General features: G+C 33.8%; 1 protein-coding gene across 29 annotated transcripts in view; it reads left to right on the plus strand.

Moving 5' to 3' along the window:
* Hdac9 (histone deacetylase 9) overlaps nt 1-22,934 on the plus strand; it is an 863,294-nt gene that overhangs the window by 447,391 nt on the left and 392,969 nt on the right. For 18 of the 29 annotated variants that reach the window (XM_048799672.1, XM_048799670.1, XM_048799674.1 and 15 more), the window contains 3 exons: nt 15,629-15,870; nt 19,643-19,793; nt 20,866-20,992. In XM_048799672.1, the coding sequence (XP_048655629.1) occupies nt 15,629-15,870; nt 19,643-19,793; nt 20,866-20,992 (520 nt within the window). The remainder of the gene's footprint in view (nt 1-15,628; nt 15,871-19,642; nt 19,794-20,865; nt 20,993-22,934) is intronic. The other 11 variants (XM_048799667.1, XM_048799661.1, XM_048799679.1 and 8 more) reach the window with 3 other exon arrangements.

Consider the following 22,934-nt stretch of genomic DNA (forward strand, 5'->3'; position numbering starts at 1 on the left):
TGCTGTATAGTAAAACTCTTTAAATGAGAAATATGTCTATTCTAATTTTCTTAAGTAATGAATTACAAAAATAGATATTTTATGCATTATACCCTCTTGAGAATCAACTCTTAGAGAAAAGAAATATTTTTATTGCAACAGAAAAGGAAATGGAATGGAAGGCTTGAAGAGAAGTTTCCAAATACCACAATCAGGAATAAACAGTTTTGACTATAATTCAGCTTTCTTTCTTAAGCAAAGCCTGACCTAGGGTAATTTTTAGTTAGATAAAGTTTTCCAACATTCAGTTCTCTGTCATTTCTTATTTTGTGAGGGTCCATCCCTTTCTCTTTGGTCAGAACTTGTTCTCCTGGTTATTGCTTTACCCACAGAGGTCACTGAAGACCAAGAGTAATTATCTCTCTCATAAGACATATGAGATTTCATATAGAGATTAAAAAATAAAATAATGCAAAAATGTTATGTATAATTTTGGAGTGAGGAGTGAGGAGGGAATAGTCTTGCCACAAGAGAGGGAATAAGCTACATCAGTTTTTTGTTTTGCTGTAAATAGGAGGAACCAAAGACTTATAGAAGTGGAGTGATCAGGATAAGAACTGTGGAGTTCTTTCTGCCATATTCCACTTCTGTCCATTGACAAGATATAGGACATTAGCCAGCAATTGAGAGAAGTTCAACAGATAGGTTGGTTTATTCATTGCTTTATTTTCTATAACTTCTATATCCTGTGCTTGAAAGAATCATAAGGAAAGACTTGATATTAACAGTGATGTTACTGAAAAGTTTGGTGAAAGCATTTAAGCACAGCATATAAGGTGGAAATTAGGCTCATATCCAAAGTCCTGGAGGTGAGCATGCACAGAAGAGAAGGCTGTTGGGTACTAGGCATCAAGCCATCAGATGTTGAGTCTTGGTTATCAGGTCAAGTGTGTCAGGTCTGGCTTTCCCTTTGCTGAAGATGAGTTTTTCTTAGGAAGTGCCTTAGACATTTATGCAAATGGACATCTGCTGTGCCAGCCCCACCTGCTCTCCAGACATGCCCAGAAATTTCTGAACCTTGGCTATGACTGTATAATGCACCATGCCAAATTTACCTTGGTAGGAATAAACCCAACTGGACTGACTCCCTAAGTGTAATGGAGACATGCCTGAAGTGCCAGGTTGAATTTCCTTACTGAACTCAGGAACCACATGAAATTCTGTCTTCATGCTTCTCCCTCTACCCTGCAAGGTGAGGAAACCTGAACCACCCCCATAAAAACCAATTTCTCTTAAGATAGAGAAAAATCACATCTACTCTTGTTTTCTCTCTTTTGATTATGGCAATATTTTTTTTTTATTTTCAAGGATTACAAAATATAAACCACTAATTTAAAGCGTTTTTTTTAAAAAACTGAGACTTAAAATTGTGTATAACAAAGGAATTTCAAACTGCTGATTATTTACTGGTCTCTTCTAAATTATATTATTAATTCTGTGGAAAATAAATAGAAGCTATTGGATTCAGAGTGGCTTTGCTAAGCTCTATGATTAGGAATGTATTTCCTATGAATTTGGAACATTTTTTGGAACTATTTTTTTCCATAAGTTTTTTTTTTTTAAATAGTGCTTAGTTACCAGGACGATTTTGAGGTACCAGATCTTTTTAGTGGTTTGGCTACAACTCTATCAATAGGATATAATTGCCAATCTTGTAGTATTATTATTGCAGCTTTGAGGTACATAGGATGGTATTTTAAAACCCCAAGGTTTAAAAGTATTTTGTATAAAGAAAGATCAACGTACACATTATTAACAAAAATTTAAATACCAGATAAACACAATAATTTTTAATTTCCAAACATTCCTTTGCAAAACTCATTCAAATACTGATTTCTAGAAGATACAATGACCTTTCAAAGATAAATTTATAAAAGTATGTAGCAACTGCTACACAGATTAGAGCCGCCTTTCATTTTATTTTATTAAAAGAAATTTTAATGAACCAGTATTTGTTCTATACTTAAATTTTTGTAAGGAATATTATCTCTGCTTCCTAGAAAAAGAAATCAGGAAGAGGACCCACTTAAGTCTTTTAGTATGGCATTATTATACAGTGTTTTCCATTTATCACTATTCTGAGTATTTATCATGTTTTTAAATAAGCCAAATAGAAAAGTACCACTTAAAAAGCAATGTTGTATGAGTGACATTGGCAAAGTCACTCTAACTTGTCTGTTGCTTATTATCCTCACGTAAAATAGAAATAATAAGGCTGCTGCATTCAATGAGAAAAACCGTACAAAAATCATAGCAAATGCTTAGCATATAATCATTTTAAAATGCCAACATTCTTCTTTAGATTCTTGTTTTCTAGTTAACTGTTTAATATGAAGTGCAAACAGTAAAGTCTAGAATACATTAACCTAATGGAAATTCTTAGAGCTTGTTATACATAGTATTTTCCTTGTCAGCACATTCTATTCCCTAATCATGCCCTATTTTAGATGAAATAAACTGTGATAATTTTTAACCTTCTACATTGGCCAAATGTGAAAGGGGTATCTTGGGTTAAGGTTTACTTCTGTTGTGTGAGAATAAAAATTGACCAAAGATTTTCTACAGCAATGGTCAGTAAGCTTTCTCTGCCAGGGGCTTGTGGGAAATATTTTAGACTCTGTAGACAACTAACTGTGTGGCACTCCATTCTGACTTTGTAGTGTAAAAGCAGCTGTAGATAATGCATGAATGAATAAGAATGGTTATGTTCTCTTTAATGTATAAACACTGAAAATTGAATTTTGTATAATTTTATTTTTTTTTTCAGAATTTTTTCCAACCATTTAAAAAATGTAAAAATCATTCTTAGAACAGAGGCTATAAAGTAACAGAGAGACTGGCTTCATCCCATGAGCCATAGCTTGCTGATCCCTGATCTACAGAGTTCAGTTTAATTTTAATATGATTTAGAATTTCCTATGCTTTTGTTTATAGAGAGGTTCTACTTTAAATTGTACACAGATATCTCAAGACTGACTGAAATATAGAGATGCATTCTGCAATGCTGACAGTTCCACCATTCAGTTTAGTTCTAGGAACAGATACTTATATGAGTTCCACCAAAAATAGAAATTTTAATGACAGTCTAATTAAATAGAAGCCACATGAAAAATTATTACATTTTCTTATGTCAAATTATGGATGTCTTTAATTAATGCAGATATATATTTATGTATTTGAAACTTGGTTTTTCTGACAGCTTCAGGACTTTTTTTTTTTAAGGTAGACTCTCTGTTTATCTATCAAGTTATCCTTTCATGGCCAGTAATTCTTTCTCAAAATGCAAAGGATTCATGAACCAAAAAAAACCCTGGAGTAAGAAAGAAACTGTACTACTACAGTCTATCCTGTCAAATCTTTTCTCACACTGTCAAAAAACAGCTGCCTTTTATTTTATTATTATTTTTTTTATCTTTGTTTTATTTTTTTATTTTTTTTATTTTTTAATTTTTTATTGTGGGTTGTTCAAAACATTACAAATTTCTTGACATATCGTATTTTATTATTTTTTTTTGTACTACATTCTTCAATTAAAAAAAGTAGTCTAAAAATTTATGAACAATACACTGAGACCTCATTAACACTGTTTACAGTTAATTATGATTCAGTATCTCTACTTCTGAAAAAAAAATCCAATGGGATTTAGTTAATCAAGTACCAAAGATGACTTCATTATTAGGCAGTCTTCCTCTGAGTCTGTAGATATACAGATTGGAGAGTAAGGCCATGGTGAATTTAACGGGGGAGAATAAAAGGAAATTGTCTAGACACAACAGAATTTTATGTAACTAAAAGAAAGGGTGAAATCCTAAATTTGGAATTAAATACAGAACTGTTTCTTAAAAAGAGCCTTGAAACACATGTGTTAAGAAAACTGCTTTAGGCTCACCTGAAAATATACAAATGTGTCAAAATATGCAGAAATGTATTCAGTTATACATCTCTCTATGGAATATATTGGCAATTACAAGTTAAGTGCTTTTCTTTACCTCTAAAAATAAAAATATGTAATATTATTTTAACAAAAACATTTTGGTCTCATTTATACCAAGGCATACTCTGAAGTGCATAAATAAAATAGACTGCCTATTTTTTATTACTGAAGAAGAATTAGAATGGAGTGGTTGAGATCTTGGATTCTGGGTCTGGGTAATGTGTGTTCTATTTCTGTTGCTCTACCTTATATCTGTGACCTTGCCAAGGTCCTGTGTGGCTCCTTATCTGTAAATGAGAAGCATACTAGTGTATACTCAACAGGTTACCCAATAGTACCTCCTCAAAATGCTGTAAAAAAGAACAAATGAATTAACACTGTTCTGAACAGTGTTTGATACATTACAAGTATATTAGTGTTGGCTTCATAATTTAAATAATAAAAACAGAACAATCAACATTTTGCTGATAAACTGTGTCCTAACCCGTGTTTGGAAAGACTCTGGTGGAACCATTATAGGAAAGTCACATTTTATTAGAATGCTTGAGTCCTGAAAACTCACATATTTTAAAATTCACATATTCAAAGTGCTTGCTGACAAACGATAGTAGGTACTTCTATTTACAAGCAAAAGTGGTGCCACCATGTGGCAAAAACATAAATATAGCTGCCAGTCCATTTGGTTTCGTGAGTTTTGAAATTATGCAATATTAGTTTTTTTTTGTTTTAATCCTCACTTTTTTTCTAAATTGCATGTACATTTATTATTTTCAATTCAAAATTTTCAGATATCCACAATTCTAGTTCTTCTAAAATAAGAATACATTGTTCTATGAAAGAGCAGTATGGGATTTTCCCCCTATAAAATATATGTATTTTATTTGTTGACAGATTTATTTAATTTATTTATTATGTGGTGCTGAGGATCAAATCCAGTGCCTCACACATACCAGGCAAGTGCTCTACCACTGAGCCACAACCCCAGCCCGGAATAGTGATTTTCAAACTGAGTTCGGGGAACTTGAATTCCCAGAGGGAAGGCACAGGGAGGGCAGTGAGTGGATGGGACACTGGTTCCTTCTCCTGTTCTCCAAAACGTTTGCATTCATGCTTTATATGTTGGTACTAACAAGATTTTTTTGAAGAAAGTATCCAGCTATTTAAAGAAATGCTTTTGCTTTTTGAAAGCCAGTGCTATCCTATATTAGAAAGCTTTAGTAGGTCTCAATGACTTTTTAATTTGTTTCTGTAATAAAGATTTCCTAAACATTAGGAAGTCACAGAGTTTGAGAGTAAAAATAGAATTGTTTAATCAAAGTCCTATTCCCATTCGGAAGGATTGAAAGAGTAAAGGGGAGAAAAGGAAAAGACATTCTGGATCAAAGAGGAAATGAAGGGAGTTCTCATGCACAGCATTTCTATCTTTTTCTTCTATTTCTCCTTTACATTTAATGAATATTGGTGCCTTAAATATAGTAAGCATTAAAGCTTTCAAAAATATTAATAATTTTGTACTGGTTCAAGTAATAGTTTATTGCTAACAGCACACAAGAACCAATAAAACTCTTTTTTTTCTCCTTTTGTCAAAATATCACATGGTTACATGCTTCTACAAATATGGGTTTCTGATAAAAGAGTACAAATACACTCTGAAAAAACTTTGCTGAATAAGTGCTATTAGAGTATGTGCTGTGATCATTTATTCAACCAATATTTATTAAAATTATATTATATGCCACATAACATACTAGGTTCAGGAGTTACAAGGAAATCCTCTGCTTCTGATATGTTTTCATGGGAGGAAGTTTTGTTAACCATTTGCAAATAGTACTTGTCAACAACCTGTTGGAAAATATATGTTGTAGAAAAAATAGGGAAGAGGACAGTTTGTGTACCTTCTTTGTAGTTCTTTAGAAATGAATTTCCTCTAGATCTTGGATGAAGAATTACACATGAATGAACAAATGAGTCTTATAGATTAATACCAGCATTTTCTGTTTTAAAATGTTAAAATTTCTCATCTATTCAAGGTTTCTTTTTTCAGGTACCTTAATATCAGATTACATTTTTATCTCAAATTACAAAATAATATGTATTAGGTTCTTAGCTCCTGTTACTCTAAAAGTTACATAAATTGGCTTGATTTTGTTGCCATAGTGCAAGGAGCTCAATGAAGCCTTCACCCAGTTCTCAAATAGTAAAGAACTAGCAAACATTGCAATACTTCAGAACTAAGTATGTATTACAAATTAGTTGGCAATTCATGTTTGTGTTATGGTTTGTTATGACTGCTTAATTCAAAAGCATATTTGCAGAGAGGGAGTTTGAATTAAGTAAATCAAAATAATATAGGCTTTGATTAAAAAGTTAGTTTGCTTTAACTTAAGTTGATATTTCAAGGCCTACTGATATTTTAGTCATTTGTGGTTATTTTGTTTCCTGTTCATACTCCTGGGAAATAAGGGAATAGTAAATCAAAGCCCAGATTGCTTTTTGCATTTATTTTCTTTTCATTTATAACATGTATTAGTACACTTTAAGTAACTGAAGACATTTATGATTTGAACAAAATCACTTTGAGAGAGAATTGTGTTTCTGTACTAACCAATTTAAATTCTTATAAAAATTATCCTTTTAATGTTTGATAATTTAGCAATTCTTTCTTTTTTCATGATGATGCTGTCATAAATATTAATAGCAGAAAATCAACTTGGGAATATCTGCATTACTAAAGTGAAATTTGTGCAGCATTATTATCAAACAAGGCTGTATTACTTTTTTCCTATTTCCCATTTTTGTTATATAGATTCAAGTTTATAATTTAATTTTCTAGAAAAATATATGCCTTCCAAGACTACACATTCTAACAAAGAACTTTCAGTAAAAAATTATTTAGCATGTTTCAAAAAATCACTGGTACTTATTTTAGGTAAAATGTCAAAGAATTTTGGTTAAATAAGTTTGAGAGACTTTACCTTTTATATACATTTATTTAATTCACCTTTCAAAGTGGAGATTTGAAAAATAAAATTCTCACTTTACATTTTTGCCAATTTTGATTTAATATTCTAATAAGATTACAAGGGTACACATTCATGACTGAGGCATTATCATTTATATAATTCAGAAGATGGCCTATACCTGGTAACCCTACTGAGGCAATCAGCATGAATGGGTAGGCATTATTTTCCTCTGTGTGGAATTGGCATTTAGATCAGAGATGGAATAGTCACCATATAAGAAGAAAATAAAGCCCTGGAGTGAAAGAGATTCCCATAGAGAGGCCTAGAGAGAAAGTAAAGAGGGCCCAGAGGGCTTCCAGAGGAGAACACCAGCCTGATTGTCCCCACTGCATCAGTTTCTACATGGCTTATGGGTCGATCTCCTGCATCAGAGTGTGAGTTTCTTGAAGGCAGAGGTGATATTTCCTTGTCTTGACTTTAAAAAAAAAAAAAAAAAAAAAAAACTGTTTTGGCATGTCATGGGGCTTTACAAATGTTTGCTGGATCAGGGACTGAGTGTCGACCTCATGATGCAATAAAAACAATGACTTCAGTGTTATTTTAGATACAGCCCTAACAGTCTCCTGTATTTTCTTTACATAGTGTAATATGAAGAACTGATGCTGCAGTGGAGCTATTAAGGCAAAGAATCATACAAACAAAATGCAAAAGGGCATCCATAAGCTCTGTCCTCAGTCAGCTTATGCTATGATAAAACCAACAGAATTTAAAGGATAAAAATATAAATAAAATTGCAGAATTGTATTTGTTTAAACCAAGTCAGTGTTAGAAGGCAAGGGGTAGGTTGTGGTAGCAGACAAGGGAAATATCAAGGTGTGGTTTAAAGCAATTTTTAAGGACTCAAGAAAAGACATAGGCTATTCAACTTAGCAAAGCCTATGAATTCTGCCTGAAAACCTCTCTCCTATTTATCTCCCTTACTGTTTCCCTACCTCCACTGTTTTAATTCATTAATCTGGCAGAGAAAGGAGAAAGGGTGAGAAGAGACTCTTTTCCTCTAGCCTCTCTCATTCCATGTGTTCCACTCCCACTGCATAAGCCATTTTTTCACACTTGCTTCTTTTTAAAAACAGCTGATGTCAATTAGTGCTGACAAAATTACTCAAAACTAGGTAGGTCAGATTGTGGAAGGGAATAAACTCAGAGGCCACTGCAGGTTGAACACCTTGTCTTTACAGTGATGCTGATGCTGGTGGCTCTGGCATTGGCTATACTGCCTGCTTTGTGAAATAACTGTCTCCTGCCTCTTTCTGACCTTTTAAATCACCTGTGCTTAATGGGGTCCAGTCACCAAGCCATGTGCAGTTGCCCATTTCTTTTTCTTCGTGCATACTGCTGTGTGCCCTGAGTTCCCTTCTTCTCTTTTGAATGGTGTAGGAGGGTCAGGCAAGCATAATTTTCCTGTGAAGTTTTTTCTCACACCACCTGGAATAAGCAGTGACTTTTCTTTAAAAAAAAAATGTCCTGTAATGAACAAGATAGTATATTATTTGTGCCTCTGATTATAGTGTGCCTCTCATGACTTTCTTCTACCCACAGAACTGAATCAGCCTATCCCATTCTGCCCATTACAATATTTATGTACTTTATTGTGACCTTTGACAAGAAGGGACTACCTCAAACTCTTCATTTTTATTTCCATTATATTTAAGAGAGTAATAGCATACAGTAAAAAAAAAAGTGTTAAATTAATAAGGGAGGACATTTGGGCACAGAACAGTGCTACAGGGCCTGAAGGAATACTATGTGTTAGAGACTGTGGTTTAGCTTCTGAAAGGGGTAAACTAGAGAGGTGGGGCAAAATCTGATGATGACGAATTTTGTTGATCAAGCAGTGTTTTAGGAAACCCAAACTAAAACACATAGCACAGATTAGGAGAAAGAAATTGAAAAACAGACTTGTTTATAAATAAAAGCTTTGCAGGCACAAGCCATTCCACCCTGCTTGCAGACATTAGGTAACTAGAGTCCCTAAGGTTCCTTTGCCAGAGCTCTCTGCACAGGGGAGGAGTAGCTTCTGGGGAAGGGGATTTTGTGGTGCTAACCTGGAAGAGGAAGATGGTGACATCCAGTGTGAGTGAAGTGACAGGGTTTTTCTGGGTGGTAGCCCACAGGCCCCCTTTCAGGTCAGTGTCATTGAATGAGTATCTTAGCCTGAAATTGACTATGACCTTTTCACAACTGGCAGCCTGCTAGAAAGAAGCAGTATTGAGTACCAGTGATGGGCTTCCTTTGGTGGATTCTGAGCCCTGTGTCATCAAGAAAGAGCCTGTTTTTCATTTTCTTTTGCTCTGGAGAAAAGTTCATAGGTCCCGAACTTGCTCTCGGAGGTGGCCCAGTCTCTTTATCATATCTCAGGATAGCCAAATTAATGATGTGAAGGAAATATAAACTAGTGTGAATCCTTCGGGGACATTTATCAGGTGGTTAACATAAGCAATGGTTAGAATGCTAGAATCCTAGTTTCTCAGGAACATGGAAACTACACCACACAGCACTATTGAAGCTTCTTCCAGGTGGAGTTGACATTTCACACATGAAGTGGTATGGTTAGGAAATAGAAATAAAATGTGCTACTGATGGGTCTTCTTCCACCCAGGCCTTAAGGACTTTAATATCTGTTCAAGAAGGCTCATACTGAAAACTGTACTTAAGTTAGCTGACGAATGACCAATACAATTGCACATGTGCTTACAAAGAGCTCGATTTAGTGACTTTAAGCCAAAAAACCTCCTAATTGGTATTGGGTGTCTCTATAATAAGTTAGTCCTTACGAATTTGGGATTGGCCAAAAAGTACAGAAGCACAAGAGGAAAAGTCTGCACACCACAGAGAGAAGATCATCTCTCTGATACAAACTAGTATCATTACACATCTCGTTATCTTAGATCCGAGTTTCTAAGATTACACAGTATCACAGGATTCATGTTGATGTGTTAGAATAAAACTAGCCCACTGTGGCCAAGTTTAAAATCATCAACAAAATAGAAATAGGAAAAAGTTAATGATAGAATTTAGCTATTCCTACTGAGGTTTTAGGTAAGGAATTTCCTATAGAATTTGGCATGTACATCACCATACTGAGAGGAAGCCCTGACTGCATTTATTCTGAGGCAGCTATTCTGCAATCTTTTCCAGACCCCAAACTAGTGATATTAACTCTATTTGGACAACGTTAAAGCAGAACACACGACAACAGGTTGCCTCTCCCAGTGAACAAAGCCATCGGGCCCAAATTCTCCCAGCTTTCTATGCATGAAAGGAAGAAGAGAGAAAACAGAATACATGATCAGAGCAGCCTCTCTTTCTCCCCAGATCTAGAAGTTTTAGTGCCTGTGTCCATTTGTCAGTGGTTTGGACAACCATTCTTTGGTGTAAAGAACATAAGTGTGAATTAGCTCAGCAGGGATACTGTATCCTGAGTTGCTGCCTCTGCAATTATGAATATTAACTGAGATGGTTTCTCAATTCCAGGGCTGTTAAAAAGTTAATTCAGAGTGCTAAGGGTAATCAAGTAGCCATGAGATTGTTAAACATGGTTCCAATTTTTGTGGCAGTTCTGAGTGGAAAAATTAACTAATTGATGCACAAATTGGTGGTATGACTGAGCCAATTTTTTGTGTGAAAACCTGTATTTTGAACACCGTTGCTTTGAGAGCACCACAATCTGTCTTCAGCCTTAATGTGGTTGTACATGGACAAAAGAATGTATTCTTAAAATGGTCCCATCCCTGGGGCTTACCTAGTGTTCCCTAAAACATTCTCAAAATGGGGTCTCCTTGTTTGCAAACCAGCTGATGAAGTAGCAACCCAAGTCTTGTTTTTGAACATGTGAAAATTCTCCCTGCTTACCTTTGCTAAGAATAAGGGCATCTAAAGTGAAGCCTACTGTATTATTCTTAGCACTCCGAATTAACTTTATAACAGCTCTGGAATTGAAAAAAATAACTCATATTTCTCACAGTAATTTAAACAATATATATGTATGTTGCTTAAATAAACATAATTATTCTAAACATCTGTATGATCTCGGATTTTCTTTTGTTTTTCAAGTGGGAACTTTTTCATTTATAGGTTCATGAAAAACTGTTTCTAGATAATTACATCAGTAGGTAAATATTCCACAGATAAAGGAGTCATAGTCAAAGAAGTAAGCTGTGAAGAAAGAATGAACAGGATTTTATAAAATGGTAATTCAGACTAGAGAATATACATGTAGAAATGTTCTGACTGGGCATTTGGTATATAAGAAGTAGAATAATATAAAATCACATATATTTGCATATATTTGTAATCTCAAACAGGGGGAGTCCATGTAAAGCTCCGTCATGGTTCTTGCTCAAATGTGTCCATGAGGTACTGAGATCTGTTTAAAAGAATCTGAGTCATTTATAGCTAATATTAGTATTACTATTTTTTCCCTATCACCTTCCTTCTAAAGTATGTATCCTTGACCACCTGTTCTGAGTAATTTCTGAGGAATGTTAATATTTCCAAACAAGGTACATTGTGAACAGAGAGAATTCCATTTACTCACTGTTAAAACTGGTGGTTAATTTTTCCTTGTAATTGATTATTCCTATTTATGATAACAGAGCAGTTCTAGACAATGTCCGCTCTTTCACATTCTCTGATAAGAAATGGACTACAACTTGTTGAAATTCAGCTTTAGTATTGTTACTATTATTGCTCCTGGGGAGGCTCACTAGCCTGTCACAAAAGATGTAAGAAAAATATAACATCCCTTTTGGAATCTGATGAGCCTTTGTCACCCACAATGCAATTAATGCTAAAAATAGAAAGAATGACTATGATATGATTATGATTAGGCAGAGATGAGCTATTGTCCAAGTAACAGGAACTAATCCAGCAGGCCAAAGATGACCTACCCAGAACCATCAGTTTGCTGATTGCCATTTCTCTCTGGGTTTGATGAAATATTCATGCCTTTGCTCTCCTCTCTGCAGGCACTATTGATTTCTTGTATAAACGTTGCTATATTTAGTCTAGACAAATGGAATGTGGATTGCTGCTGAATAAATTGGATGAAAGACTGGGATCTTGCCTGCCGCTTTCTCTCAGTCTTGGGCAATTATTTATAATCAAGAGCAGTTTTTGTAAGTTGAGGGTGATTTTTCACAATTTAGTGATTAGTCTCTGAACAAAGGCAAGCAGTTACACACAATCATTTGTGTTGGGATAGCAGGTTAAGAAGTCAAATTACCCTTTGAGGTTTACAATAACTGTTTCAGAGAGTTGTGGGATTTTTTTTCTTATCTTTTTTTTTTTTTTGCCGAAAAATAAATTTAAGGGTTTGATCTTTATACTTTATGGATAATAGGAATGCCAGTAAGGAGAGACTGCAGGGTCTTTTGGATTTTTACATTTTGTCTTTATTGAGTTAAAATCTGACCTTTGTTTACTGGGATTTTCATGTAAAAACTGAAGGCCATAGTTTGGCTTTTTTAATGTAAAATGAAATATATAATTAACAGTCATTGCTTTGGGTTGAAATTATGCCAGCTTTTTAAGTTAATGCTCAAAATCTCATGTTACCTTAGAACTGACTGAAAGTTCTACACTGGGCATTACAACTAAGAGATCTCATAGGCCATCATCCTCATTTGCTTTCAGACTTGTCACAATTAATTTCTTTCCTTTAATAAATATCATGTTTTAGAAGACATTGTCTATTAAACTAGAGTTTATTAATGAATCATTTTCTCATTTTTATTAGAGTGTCACAAAAAGTGCCATCAGTGAAAACCTCTGATCAGTACATGCAATTCTGAAAAATAGCCAATATTAACACCCAAGATTGGTACTCATCTACATGCACATGCACATACAATTCAAACGACATGCAAGGACATTTACAGCTTTAGTATTTTAAACCGTAACATCTACAGACAGGATTTCTGTTAGGCTTTCTTAACTCATTGAAAATAGCTTTTAAATCCATATGGAATATTAACTTTGCAGTTCCCAGTACGGAATCTGAAAATCAAAGTTAGATACTTATAAGAATAGTCAGAATATTAGTTGCAATTTTGAAAAATAGAGAAAAGAAGAAAAAGGAGAAGAATCACTCATATTTCCATTCAAATTACAACCATGCCCTATTCCCTGTATCACCAGTCTTTGCTATTAGAATTCACAGACCTATATGATTAAGAATCTAAATAAAATATATAATTAGTGAGGGCTGGAATTTCTGTCTTTTAAAAACTACTGAACCCATCATATAGAAAAAAAAACAGGGACTTTAAGGGGATAAGTAATACATATTTAGTATATTGGCTAAATTAATTTTATTTACTTATAGTATAAATGTATCTTTATTATTGTTTGTTCACTTCATGATATAACAGCATTTTTAATGTTCTCATAAACATTATATTTTTAGTGATTGTGTGTGTGTGTGTGTATATATATATATATATATTTTTTTTTTTAACCAAATGGATGTAACATATTTTACTTTGACATTTTCTTGTAGTTGGGGATTTCAATTTTTGGTAAAAATAATACTGCAGTAAACAATAGGTCATTGACCTTGTCTTTTTTTCTCCATTAGTATTATTTCTGTAAGATATATTTCAAGAGGTGGGAAATCTGAATCAAATGGCAGAAATATTTGATAACTCTTGACACATATCATCAAATTGATTTTGCAGAACTTTTATATCAATTGGCAGCACCATTTTCAATAAATGATTTGGTCACAGGCTTGCACTGTACAATGGTGTGTTATATGCACACAGATGTATACATATACATGAATCATATGATAATTCAATATTTATGCTATATTTTTATTTATAATTCTAATTTCTTTACTAGTGAAGGTAATTTTTCACTTGCTACACTGTGTGCTTTTCTTTTTCTAGAAGTATTAGTGTATTTATTTTCTAATATTTAATAGAAATAATACCATTTTATTTTCCTATTTTTTCTTATATTGATTTATTATAATATGTAAGATATTGCCATTTTAATATAATTTAAAAAGCAAAACCAAAAATTTTATTGAGAAATGTCCTATAAGCTATAAGTTTTATGAATGAATGATCTAACTTGAGCCTTTTAACAACCTGATTGTTACTATTATTGTAGATATCTCATTTTAAGGCACTGATACCTAGAGAAGTCAATAACATCCTCAGGGTTGCACAGCTGGAAAAAATGGGAATAGATATTCAGAGTTTAGAGCAGAAGTTGAAAACTAGCAGCCTTCATATTAGAGTTGGATTATAGAAGCATTTTGTTAAGCTCCCAGAATGCTTACTTTTTTGAAAAAATTTTCAATTAAAAATTTGGTTATCTTAATGTGTATATTGGGTTTGAATATTTTCCCTGTGAATAATTGGTTGGATCCAAATAGTAGTTCACTTCTTTCAAAAGAGACATAACATCCAGTTTCCATTCCAAAATCCCTACTGTCTTTAATTTGTCTCATTTAATTATAAATCTCTCCTGATTCCTGTGGGATAGAGTCATACTCAAAATATTTCATGACCAGTTTGGCATGGACACTGACCAATCAGAATGGACACTAGGCATAAAGAGCCAGTGCATCTGGACATGACCCAGTGAGTGAGCGTTCTTGCTTTACTGTTAGGAAGCAACATTCTTATCTATTAGAAGTTGTACTGAGCACTTTACATGCATTATCTCATTTGATTTTCATCAATTTAAATATTATATTTTATAGTTATCCTTAGATCAGCAGATCTTACTTCCTTTGGTGGTTTAATTAATTATAACTTTCAGTTTCCTTAACTTCTGCTTTGTTTATTTCAGAAATGAGGTTATGGAGATACAGATGATTACTGCTTAAAGAGTGGCACTTAGAAACTTGACTACTTTGGTGTTTGGCTTTGGCCACCCATTTGCATCATTTTTATGGTTAATTGACATTTCCCACATTTGTCTTATAGATCTGTATTCTTTTTTTTGCTAGGCCCAATATCCCTGTAAATATATTACAAGTTTTACTTTTTTATGGTCAAATGTCTTTCTGACTCTAATTTTAGAAAAGTTCATAAATGCACAAATTGAGTTGTTGCAGAATTTCTTTCTTGATATATGACATCTTTCTCTTAATGTTGTCTTATTTCTTGGTCCCAAGTTGACTTAATATTTTTAAGTGGTCTAGTTGAGAAATTTTATGAATGACTTTGATACCAGTGAACTCATCTTGTTGAACAACAAGAGAAGAGCAGAAGATTCAGGGCAGAGTACAAAATACTGAATGAAAGTTAGAACATGTTCCATTTATCAAAACTGACATACAAAAGCCTTTCTATTGTGATTATAAAGAAATGACTTGGGGATGGGGATGTGGCTCAGGCGGTAGCGCACTCGCCTGGCATGCGTGCAGCCCGGGTTCGATCCTCAGCACCACATACAAACAAAGATGTTGTGTCCGCCGAAAAAACTAAAAAAAATTAAATAAATATTAAAAAAAATTCTCTCTCTCTCTCAAAAAAAAAAAAATTAAATAAGAAATGACTAGAATCATTGACCTAAGACTTGTTATACGGGATATAGTATAGTATCTTATTTTTTGCTTGTTTCCAAATTATTGTATTAATTCCCCCCCTTCCTTTTTTTTTTCCTCGTTCTCTAGTGGATGTGAAGTCAGAGGTTCCAGTGGGTCTGGAGCCCATTTCGCCTTTAGACTTAAGGACAGACCTCAGGATGATGATGCCTGTGGTGGACCCTGTTGTCCGTGAAAAGCAACTGCAGCAGGAGTTACTTCTTATCCAGCAGCAGCAACAAATCCAGAAGCAACTCCTGATAGCAGAGTTTCAGAAACAACATGAGAACTTGACCCGGCAACACCAGGCTCAGCTTCAGGAACACATCAAGGTAGCAAATGTTTCTTTTGTCTCTGATCTTAGTCGGGGCATCTGCACCATGACATACATGACATGCATGAGAAGTACCCATGGGAGAACGGAGGGGGAAGTTTCACTGTGATTAAGACGTGGATATATGGCTTGAAGGTAATTTGTGTTGTATTAGTAAAAACCTTGGGTAAGAACCTGCTAAAAACCTGCTTTGCTTAATAGAGAAATCTCTACCACTCTTATCCTTAGGCTTAACAGAATCACTCCTAAGGAATAGTAACTTCCCAACTTCCCCCTCTCATTTAGATTCTCTCCAATATGTTCATTTGCCCCATCTTCTTACCATCAAGAACCATGAACCTGGAAAGACCCATTTTATATTTATATAGAATCTGCATAAACAGTTTACCAGAAAGGATAAATTAGTCACCTTATATGAACCGAGAGAACTTTTTTTTCAGTACTGGGGCTTGAAATGAGAGCTTTGCATGTGACATGCTAGGCAATCTCTCTGCCACCATGCCATTATATCCAAGCCCCTCAAGGGTGTTTTATATGGACAAACTGATGAAAATATTTTAATGTTTATATAGGACTGTAGATAAAAACTTATTGAATTTTGAGGAGAGTTGACATTTTATGATTTGGGTTGTTTAGATTATCCCAAAAGAAATATATCCATATCCTATCCCAGAATTATTTTCACAATGGTCTATTATCAGATTATTATAGATGCAACCATGTATTCATTTTTTTGTATCTTCAGATAGAAATACTTTATTCATATTTTTCAACAATTTGACAAAGACTTTTAAAAGCAAGGATCTTTAAATTTGATGAAGTAAATATTTGATTTGAACTTATTATGACAATAATATAAAATAGCATATATTTATGATAAAATTTTATTTTTATATCTAAGTCCTTCAAAGATGACTTCAACATATGTTAATTTATTAATATAATGAACTCTGTTATATTTTGTCAGTCTGTATTCTAGGAACTTAATCTTTTGCTTGCATATCAGGTACAACCACTAATGTGAGGTTGGTATAGGTAACTAATCTTTGCAAATATAATATAATTTTACCATGTTAATATTCCAGTGGCTGGGAAGATCGAATACTATCTCCTTCCATACGTTTCCTTAAGATATTTCCTTAGCCTGGAGGTCTATATTATCTATCTTCATTTTAAGAAAGACTCAAATATATGATACAAATTATAACTTTTCCTTTTCTAATGAACGTTACCAAAAGAACTCTTTCATATTATTGATATAGAAGATACCTTAAAAGTAAGAGTAAGAATTTACTTTTGGGTCCCTTATGGAATCTGTAGCTCAGGGCTGTATTTTAAAATATGAGTAAACTTTATTCAGTTTATGAACTTATTTTTGAGTGAATGCAAAAGTATTGTTTTGATTTGATTTTGAAATAATAATGGGAACATTGACACCTTGATCTCTTTCCTTAGTCCTCCCAGATGTGTTTGGTTGGAAGTGATGCATGAGGAAGATTTGTATTCTCCACCTAGTTGGTGAAGGAACTGTGTAGTTCATTTTACTTCTCTATGAGTCATGTTTCCCTGAATACAGGGTAATTCCAATAAGTCATTAGCATATTAGTTGCTTGTCTTTAAGTTTCTACTTTTCATTTTTATTTGGTGCCTTTTGTAGTCAGAAGATTAGTATAATTTTTGGAAAATAGCTTATTATTTAACTTTACTCAAAAACTAATAGTAGAAAGTAGATAATTGATTCTGTGGCATAAACAAAATGATACAGTATAGGTTTATTGACATCTGGAAAATGTTGGAAAAGAGCTCTTAAGAGAGTAAGGATTATGAGAAAGCTAAAAGGAAAATTTAGCTTTTAAAGTGATTTCCAAATTAATGCATTATTTTTCTCAGAATCTAAAGACATATTTAAAATTTCCTTTTAAGATTAGGAAGTTATTTACTTTTTAACTTTTTATTTCATTTTGTTTCTTTTTATGGATAAGGCTAAAAGTTAATATTTTTAATTCTCATTAAGATTTTACTTGCAGGAGGAAGGTACAGTCCATGAGCTTTAAATATGCACCTTTTTAACTCTCTTGCTTCTTTAATAATCAACATCTGTTGAGTTTGGTTTCTCTTATCCCATTTTTCCACCTAGTAAACTGAGGTAGAGATAAATCATGTAATTTTCCAAAGCTACATAGCCAGAAAGTAGTTGTTCCAAGAACTATAGTCTTACCTTGTCTACCCCCACAGCTCCTAAATCACCCTGCCTTGCTCAGGGGTCAGAACATCTGGAAATAGATGGGTGAAGTCTTTATTTCTTTCTATTTTTTAAACCTCCTTCCTGCAGTCTTTGTAGTGAATAGTAGCTATGGTAATGAGACTGTGTGCTTTCCTAGATTCCTAAGAGAGATTGAAGTTTAGATGCACTGGGGCTTTGGATGAAGCACTGAATCAATGTGACCAATCCTAATATCTATGTAGAAGTAACATCGAAACAGTGTAATCAGAGTGAATTTTTTTTTAAGCCACAATGAAACATTTTAATATGAAGAGTAACCAGAACTGCTTCTAACCTTGTCCTTTGCTAGTGACAAGGCTATCATGGTTGACCTGCATACTTGCTTTCCTGTTATTCCTGACAGACCCTGATGCCATTTCATAGAGGTTTTTTTGTTTTTGTTCTATAACTTTTCAGTATAAAATTCAGAGGTTTAGGTACTAATCTAATATAAAAATATACTTTCATTAGTGTCAAAAGTTACAAATAGTAATAATGAAAACTAGTATGGTTCAAACCAAAAAACTAAATTTGTATGCATTATGAATATGAAATATGAGGAAGACTGTTCTCTATCTCACTTATGAGGAACTGAGGCTCTGAGTAGTTTAGTAACTTGTCAGGTCTCATACTCGTAATGTTGGAGGCTAAGTAGAATTCAGAGAGTCCAGTAATTCCTCAGTGGGAACATTTACTATTCTTCATAGATACAAATTTCTCAGCCTGAAAGGAAGCTGACATCTTGAGATAACTATTAGGAATATTTCATATTCATGTTATTCGTTATTTAGAAGTGAATTCATGGAACTCAGAAAGCCAAACAATAGTGCATTAGACTATAGTTTCATGGAAGTGATTTCATCTTAACCAGTGTCTCTCATCTAAACGTTTTTATGTGCTATATGAAAGTCTAGAGACTTCTGCTGTTTTGAAAGATGAACCTATTATGGACACCCAGATTGCCTTAGTCTATTGAGAACATTTTCTGTAAGGTTTTGACATTTTCAGCCTTCATTCTATTTCAGGTATATTTCCCCCAATTGACTCATATCTCACCATTTTATTCACCTTGATTATTTTCACATCATTTCTTAGGTTAAGAACTGAAGATTTAGGTTATTTATTTATAATGTGAGAGACTTTGTGAAATAGACTTCTGGGCAGTCCCTGCATTTGCCTGTTTGTATATTTCATATGTACAGGGAGTTTGTCAGAGAACTAAAGATTTAATCAACATAAACTAAAATATATGATTTGGTAATTATCTTTGATAAAGAGACACAGGGAATGGAGTTAGCTAAAAACCGTATCTGTCAGTGATAATAAGACCATCTTGACATTTAGTTGCTTGCCTTCAGATTTTGATGCTTTTCAAAAAGAGTGGGTAAAACTATGAACTAATGACAAACAAGTTCCAAAAGCTCATAGCATTTCACTTTTGACCAGTCAACGTTGACTACAAAGCTTAAAGAAATTGCACACTCTCATGTCTTTCTCTTCTCGCAAGTTGCAACAGGAACTTCTAGCCATAAAACAGCAACAAGAACTCCTAGAAAAGGAGCAGAAACTGGAGCAGCAGAGGCAAGAACAGGAAGTAGAGAGGCATCGCAGAGAACAGCAGCTTCCTCCTCTCAGAGGCAAAGATAGAGGACGAGAAAGTAAGAGGCACCAGGGTAAAAGACGGACTCTCTTCCCTCACCTTGAACTCATCATCATTTGTAAAGAAGCCTGATAAACAGTGGAATTAAACTTATCAAAACTGCCGGTGTTTAATTAAGATAATAAGTTATAGACTCAAGTGTAAGGCTGTGACATTCATATATCAGCTCTCTATTCAGTCTGCAGGATATCATAGAAGTAAACGTAGCAGTGGAAAGATGATATTTTTGTTCTTTGGGATCTTAAACATAATGTCATACTAAAGCAGTCTTGTATAAGCCATTCTGTTTAATAACAAAGTTGCTTCCACATAGCCTCATTATTTCTTTCCTCCTGGCCAAGTAATTAAGCATTGTTCCATAAGCCACATCTAGCCTCCATTTAATTTCTGAATACTCAGACTTTGGAAAGATTTAAGACAGCACACTTGAAAACGTTCCGTCCACAAGAGGGAGACAAATCCAAATTATTCCCCATATTAGGTCAGTTCAAACTCAGGTCGTAGCGAGGTTTAAATTTGATGACTTGAACTGAATTGTCAGCAATATTTATTTGTTTAATGCTCAAAGGGGTTTTTAAAAATGTTAAGTTTTTCAAACTATAAACCCAGAAAAGATCATTTTAATGTATTTAAGGGATCTGATATGGTCCCCCAAGAATCTTGATTTTTAAAACACAGTGTTTTGTTCCTCAGCAGTGTTTTTTAAACTTAAAAAGACATTAATATTAATTCCAGGAATCCCCTTTCTGCAAAAGCAATTAAAGAACTCATTGAAGGTCTTTTGGAAATTGGCAGTTTAACTAATAAGTTGCAAAGTATCGCTGTGCCATTTTCTAAAGCCTCTTTAGATTCTGGTTTCTTATTTTAATAGGAAAACTTTATATTCTATGACCAGTGATGTTACTTCTTAATCATTGTTAAATATTCTAGATGCATGAGAGGACAAGATTCACAATCAACATCTGTTTCTCTCTCTCTCTCTCTCTCTCTCTCTCTCTCTCTCTCTCTCTCTCTCTCTCTCTCGTGTGTGTGTGTGTGTGTGTGTGTGTGTGTGTGTGTGTGTGTTTCAGGGGCAGTGGCAAGTACAGAAGTAAAGCAGAAGCTTCAAGAATTCCTGTTGAGTAAATCAGCAACGAAAGACACTCCAACTAATGGAAAAAATCATTCCGTGAGCCGCCATCCCAAGCTCTGGTACACGTATGTTCAGTGTTTGGCTATTTTCATTCTCAGGGGTAAAGAGCACAGGTTCTGTATTTAGCTGAGCAGGGCGCAAATCCTGGGCCTGCCATTTCTCAGCTGTGTGGCTCTGGGCAAGTTCCTTGAATTCTCTAAGGATCAATTTCCTTCTCCATAAAAAGAGGATAATAATAGTACCTGCCTTCTAGGGTTGCTGGGAAGGTCCTATGAAATAAGGTGATAAAGTGACTCATAACCGAGAGCAGTGCTTAACAAATATTAGCATTTGTCATCTTGAGGACAAAGAAATGTATTTTTTTCTTTGTTGAACAAATAACTGACAAATGCGGTGGGACCTAGACATAAATTTGTATTTTTAATCTTTCTGTTCTCAAATGGTACATCTGATATCTACATGTCTAAAGATTTGACAGATTGTGATTTTATTTTATTTTGCTTAGCTTGATATGAAATGGAAGTGATGGCTATATTTAGAAGTCCAGATGATTTTTGACTCAATAAAAAAAAATAAGAAGAAAGGAAGGGAAAGAAGGAAAAGGAAAGGAAGAGAAGGGAGGTAGTTAAATAAATAAATCTTAAGTCTTCAGTGAGTGAGTAGTTTACCCCTGCCCACTACACCTCATTTCTTTCCAGTGTGTGGCTTCTGACACATACATGGACAACATGGTGCCCTGTGGTATTTGAGTTTTTATGGAATTGTATTTTCCCAAGTCCAGTAAAGAGATATTATGTAATATATAATTCTTTTTCTATAAAATATGAAGAATGTGGTAATCAGAGCAAAGATTGAAAGGCAAATCGCATTTAGATTAATAGATTAATAGATAATGGTTTCATTTCTCTCATAAATGTGTTTACTGAATGACCATAGGATTTTAAATGAACATATTTTTTAATTGCTCACATCATCAAGGATAGGAAGTAAATACTCAATTACTCTATTATATGGAAATTGCAAGCATCCCAGGAGATGTTTTTATACAATTATTATAATTATAAGTCTATTTTATAGGTATCTACCCTTTTGTGCATCCTGAATAAAAAGTAACAGGCAGATTCCAGAATGTTTTACGCATTTTAATGGTTTTTATAATCACATGCATGTCAGTTAACTTGAGAAACTGACTACTGAAGTTTTCAGATGTTTAATCAACATCCCAAAGCATTTTAAAAGAAATACAATTGTTAGCCAAAATTGCATTCATAATTTATAACTAATTCATATGTCCCTTAAAATTAAAGCCTGTTTTAAGAAAAGATAATGCTATTTTTTACTTAGAAACAACCTCATGAAAATAATTCTCAACTGCAAATTCTTTGGCTGTTCTCTTGAATATATTAAATGTGGCTCTCACATGTTATTTAGCAATTCTGTCTTATTTAATTGAACTTCAGTAGGGTCCACCTCCAGATAACCATAAATCATTAATCTGTGAATATGAATTTAATACCATTTTTTCCAGTTATAGGTAGATGAAATATCCTTAAAACAACCAATTCTTAAGAATATTCAAATAAATAGTACTGATAGAACAACCATTGTGATAATGGTGCTATGCCCTGTTCATTGTTTTCATTGTATATAACAATTATAAAGGTAAATAGTGGCGAGGTGGTTTGTTTCAGTCCTATGAAGCACTCTCCAGTAGCACAATTGCATATTTTTCAGTGTACTCACCCAGGAAAGAAAAATATTTTTAAAATTTAGTTTCATATTTAGGAAGAATGTGGTCTCCATGCCACACCTCTGGAACTGTTCTAGAACTCAAGAGACCTGGGACTTTTGGCAGTGTATTGTCTTGTCACTAAAGAAGTCATCTTCAAGTACTTGAATGTGCTATCTAGCTATTTTTAAAGAACTCCTTGTATATGTTTATACCTTGATTGTTCTACATTGATTAGTAAAAAGGGATCCAGACAATGATTGTTTTTTCCCCACTAG

This window comes from Marmota marmota, unplaced genomic scaffold, assembly GCF_001458135.2.
Source record: "Marmota marmota marmota unplaced genomic scaffold, marMar, whole genome shotgun sequence".
NCBI lineage: Eukaryota > Metazoa > Chordata > Mammalia > Rodentia > Sciuridae > Marmota > Marmota marmota.